General features: G+C 47.4%; 2 protein-coding genes across 2 annotated transcripts in view; one reads left to right on the top strand and one right to left on the bottom strand.

Annotated features, from left to right (window-relative positions):
- CCSER2 (coiled-coil serine-rich protein 2) overlaps positions 1-5,627 on the bottom strand; it is a 232,918-nt gene that overhangs the window by 214,805 nt on the left and 12,486 nt on the right. The window lies entirely within an intron of this gene.
- LOC102254790 (N-acyl-aromatic-L-amino acid amidohydrolase (carboxylate-forming)-like) lies at positions 3,503-4,684 on the top strand. Its single transcript, XM_014543629.1, is given in 1 exon segment — positions 3,503-4,684. A coding segment is annotated over 1 exon segment (960 nt). The 5' UTR covers positions 3,503-3,577; the 3' UTR covers positions 4,538-4,684.

The raw sequence follows: 5,627 nt of genomic DNA, 5'->3' as shown, positions 1-5,627 counted from the left end.
GGGATGACCAAATGACTGAACAGCAGGCTGCGTGGGGCAACCAGGCCAGCAGGGGGGGCAGTTGGGGGCAACCAGGGTGGCAGGGGGGGGGCATTTAAGGGTGATCAGGCAGGCAGGCAGGTGAGCAGTTAGGAACCAGCGGTCCCTGATTGTGAGAGGGATGTCTGACTGCTGGTTTAGGCCGGGATCGGGCCTAAACTGACAGTCAGACATCCCCCAAGGGGTCCTGGATTGGAGAGGGTGCAGGCTGGGCTGAGGGGACCTCACCACCCCCCATGCACAATTTCATGCACCGGGGCTCTGGTAAGTAAAAAAGAGAAATAAGAGAGTGATAGCATAAAGACAAAGAAAGAGAGGGAGTTAAAAACATGGGCATGATCATATAAAAAGTCCACAATGGATTTAATAATTAGGAACTATAACCAGGATAGATACAATTTCAGTAAGTAGAGGAAGCAAGAATAGAAACACTCAAGATTGCTGAGGCTATTTCAGGGAGGGGGAATGGCTCAAACAAACAAGGCAAAAAAGGTAAAGTGTGAAGTGTATTTAGAATAGAATGTAGAAGAGTTTTGCTAGAATGGAAGGTTCACATAGCAGAAAACAAGAAAGGAAGTTTAGGCCAATGACTGCATTCCACATTTTATTCTACTTTTAACTTTATTCTGTGAGCAGGAAGAAGAAAGACAGGTAGCTTTTTTTTTTTTTTAAAGATAACTACTGTGGTGACTATCCTCAATTATGAACTGGAATGACAACAGAGTTAAGGCAGGGCAAGCTATTAAGCAGTCCTAAAATTACATAGTAATAAAGGCCTAAATGAGGCTGGCAGTAGCCAAAGTAAGAATTAAGGGATACATGAAAAGATATTCTATACTCCTTGGGTGCTCTAGATATCCCACTGTCCCTATATTATTATACTTACCACATTGTATCATAATCATTTTTGGACTGGGACCCTCTTTCATTCAACCTTTCATCACTAGTACTAACAAGTCAGAAACACTAGAAGTGGCCAAAAAGTGTTTGCTGAATTATAATAGAACTCAGTAATGATAATATATATAAGTGAGACTTAAAGATACTGCCGAGAATATGCAGATTACATGATACTGTACATAGAAAACCCTAAGGCTCCACCAAAAAACTACCAGATCTAATAAATGAATGACAAAGTAGCAGGATATAAAATTAATATACAGAAATTGGTGGCATTTGTATATACCAATTATGAACTCTCAGAAAGAGAAACTAAAAAAACAATCCCATTTACTATTGCAACAAAAAATAATAATAAGGTACCTAGGAATAAACTTAACTAAGGAGGTAAAAGACCTGTACTCAGAAAACTATAGGACACTGAAGAAAGAAATAGAGGAAGACATAAACAAGTGGAATCATGTACCATGTTCATGGATTGGAAAAATTAACATCATTATAATGTCTATACTACCCAAAACAATCTACAGATTTAATGCAATTCCTATTAAAATACCAATGGCATACTCCACAGAGCTAGAGCAAGTATTCCAAAAATTTATATGGAACCAAAAAAGAAAAGCCTTAGCAATCTTGAGGGGGAAAAAGCAAAGTTGGAGGGATCACCATACTGGGTATCAAACTATACTACAAAGCCGCAGTAATGAAAACAGCCTGGTATTGCCCTGCCCAGTGTGGCTCAGTTGGCTGCACATTGTCCTATGCACCAGGAGGTTGCCATTTCCATGCCTGGTCTAGAGTAACTCCGGGGTTGTGGGCTCGATCCTCGGTAGGGAGCGTCCAGGAGGCAGCGGATTGATGTTGTCAAACAAACTGGTACTGCTATCATTACAAGCATATAGATCAATGGAACAGAACTGAGAGCCCAGGTTTTTATGGTCAATTAATATTTGATACAGGAGGCAAGAGCTTATAATGGAGTAAAAACAGTCTCTTCAATAAATGGTGCTGGGAAAATTGGACAAGTACATGCAAAAAAATGAAACTAAACCACCAACTTACACCATTCACAGGAATAAACTCAAAATGTATAAAAGACTTAAATATAAGTTGCAAAACCATAAAAATCCTAGAAAATAGGTAGTAAAATCTCAGACATCCATCATAGCATAATTTTTGCCAATACATTCCCTAGGGCTGTGGTCAGCAAACTGCAGCTCGCGAGCCACATGCGGCTCTTTGGCCCCTTGAGTGTGGCTCTTCCTAAGCCTTAGGAGTACCCTAATTAAGTTAATAACAATGTACTTACCTATATAGTTTAAAAAATTTGGCTCTCAAAAGAAATTTCAATTGTTGTACTGTTGATATTTGGCTCTGTTGACTAATGAGTTTGCTGACCACTGCCTAGGCCCTAGGGCAAGAAAAACAAAGGAAGAAAATAAACAAATGTAACTACATCAAACTGAAAAGCTTCTGCATAGCAGAAGAATCCATCAACAAAATGAAAAGGGAACCCACTGAATGGAAGAACATATTTCCCAATGATGTAGTGGGGCCTTGACTTACGAGTTTAATTCGTTCCATGACCGAGCTCATAACTCAAATTACTCGTATGTCAAATCAATTTTCACCATTACAATGAATTGAAATGCTGGGCTGATGTTGTGGCGTTCACTGTGACGTTCACTGCGCCAACTAGCGGTGGGGTATCTGAAGCTGGTTCGTAACCCGAATTTTAGCTCGAAACTTAAAGCAAAAAATCGGTCGAGAGACAGCTCGCATCTCGAAAAACTCGTTAGTCGGGACACTCGTAAGTCAAGGCCCCACTGTATCTGGTAAGAGGTTAATTTCCAAAATACATAAGGAACTTACACAACTCGACACCAGGAAAACAAACAACCCAATTAAAAAATGGCCAAAGGACCTGAATAGACACTTCTCCAAAGAGGACATGCAGACATATGGCCAACAGACATATGAAAAAAAAGCTCAAAGTCACTGATCATCAGAGAAATGCAAATTAAAACGACAATGAGGTATCACCTCACATCAGCCAGAATGGATAGCAGCAATAAATCAATAAAAAACAAGTGCTGCTGAGGATGTAGAGAAAAGGGAAACCTAGTTCACTGTTGGTGGGAATGTAGACTGGTGCAACCACGGTAGAGTTACCTCAAAAAATTAGAAATGAAACTGCCTTTCGAACCAACTTCTGGAAATACAGCCTAATAATTCCGAAATGCCAATCAGAAAGAATATATGCTCCCCTGTGCTCATAGCAGCACTATTTACAATAGCCAAGATATGGAAGTAGCCCAAGTGCCCATCAGTAGATGAATAGATAAACTGTGGTGAACTTACACAATGGAATACTACTTGGCCTTAAAAAGGAAGAACATGAGGAAAGGAGCTCCGGACTCGGGCACCGGGAGGGAGAACCCTTGAGTGGGTCAGTGGAGGTGGAGGGGCAGTGGCACTCCGCTGAGCTGCCCTCAGTCACATCTTTTGACAGACAGCCGAGCTGCCTGGCTGGGACTCTGGGACTTGTCATACCTCAGGGAGCTCACCACCCCACCCCACCCCAGCTCAGCACCAGGCCCTAAGCAGGCCCACCCACCGGGCCCTCCACCCACACGGGATGTGCTCGCGGCCTGAGCCTCGAGAGCCCCTGCGCCATGTGGCAGTGATCGGGGGCACCCATGGCAATGAGATGTCTGGCGTCTACCTGGCGCAGTACTGGCTGCAGGCCCCGGGGGAGCTGCAGAGACCCAGCTTCTCTGCAGTGCCTGTGCTGGCCAACCCAGCAGCGACAGTCGCCTGCCGCCACTACGTGGACTGTGACCTCAACCGCGCCTTCACCAGCGCCTTCCTCACTGCCAGGGTCCACCCGGATGACCCATATGAGGTGACACAGGCCCGAGAGCTGAACCAACTGCTGGGGCCCAAGGCCTCGGGCTAGGCCTTTGACTTCGTCCTGGACCTGCACAACACCACGGCCAGCATGGGCACCTGCCTCATCGCGGAATCCGCCCACAACGTCTTTGCGATGCATCTGTGCCGCCACCTACAGCTGCAGAGCCCGGAGCTGCCCTTCCAGGTCTTCCTGTACCAGTTGCCCGGAGAAGAGAGTTACAGCGTCAACTCCATGGCCAAGAGTGGACTGGGCCTGGAGCTGGGCCCCCAGCCTCAGGGAGTGCTGCGGGCTGACCTTCTCGTCAGGATGAGGGCCTTGGTGGCCGCAGCCCTGGACTTCATACAGCTCTTCAACCAGGGCACCGCATTTCCTGCCTTTGAGATGGAAGCGTATAGAAAAGTGAGCAGCGTGGACTTCCCACGCACAGAGGCCAGGGACCTGGCAGGCAACGTGCATACTCAGCTGCAGGACCAAGACTTCGAGCCACTGCGGACTGGAGCACCCATCTTCCGGATGTTCAGCGGCAAGGACGTGCTCTATGAAGGGGAGTCCACTGTGTACCCCGTGTTCATCAATGAGGCCGCCTATTACGAGAAGGACATTGCCTTCCTCCAGACTGAGAAGCTCATGTTCTCTGTGCCCGCCCTGCCCATGCTGGCCCCCGCCCCCTCCCCGGCTCCCTAACCCAGGCCACACCTGCCCGGCCTCAGCCTCCCACCTAAGGCATGATCCCCAGCTCAGAGGCCACCTTGCCACCTTCTATATACCATGATCCTTGCCACACACCCCCACCTCCCTGCCTCAGTTTCCCATTCTATAAAGTGGAAGATGTCCGGGAGGGGGGCGCGGGGGGAAGAACATATTACCTTTTGCAACAGCATGCATGGACCTGGAGATTTTTATGCAAATTGAAATAAGCCAGTCAGAGTAAGACAAATACCATCTGATCTCACTTATATGTGTAATCTAATGAATAAAATAAGCTGATGAACAAAATAGAACCAGGGCATGGAGCATGGGAACAGACTGAAGCAATGTCAAAGGAGAGTATGGCAGGAGGGCTAGATAAAAGAAGGTAAAGAGATTAGTCAAAGAACATATATGCATAGCTCCTGGTCACAGACAACAGTGTGGTGAAGGCCAGGGAAGGGAGAAGGCTGGGAGAAGGTGAGCAAAAGGGTGTGGGGGGAATGAAGGACATGTGTAATAGTTTCAACAATAAAAATAAGTTGAAAAATAAATAATTATTTTTAAAAAGATGCTGCAGAGAAGAAAAAATGGCGACCAGCAGGAAGGTAGGGAGGGAGAGAGTGTGAGAGCACAAGGAAGTGATAGAGGAGTGTGTGGACGTGTGTGGTGTGTGTGTATGAGCTAGGGACAGCTAGATTCTGCAGGTCTTCTAAGGGGCTGCTAAACCGGGCAGTCTTAGGCGGCGGAGTCCAGCTCCCGGCGCGGACACTCCTAGGCGGCCAGCCCAGGCACAGCGACCACGCCATCTTGGGAAACAGAGCTGCTTGAGACTAGGATCCTGGCCTCAGCACCACCCAGTCTGATCTCAGACGCATACCAGGACCCTGCAGCCACTGGGGACAGAGACCTGCGACCACAGCTACAGACCTGCGGACACCAAAAGTTCGGAGATCCCCGCGGCAGATCCGTGAGTAACAGAGCCCACCCCCCCTTCCCGCAGGCTCGCGGGCAGCGCCATAGTAACTGATAGACCCGCCCCTTGCCGGGGCCTCAGCGCTGCAGGAACCTTGGCCTGGAAGTGCGC

Source organism: Myotis brandtii, unplaced genomic scaffold (assembly GCF_000412655.1).
Source record: "Myotis brandtii unplaced genomic scaffold, ASM41265v1 scaffold33, whole genome shotgun sequence".
Lineage (NCBI taxonomy): Eukaryota > Metazoa > Chordata > Mammalia > Chiroptera > Vespertilionidae > Myotis > Myotis brandtii.
This window is presented reverse-complemented; position numbering and strand designations above follow the sequence as displayed.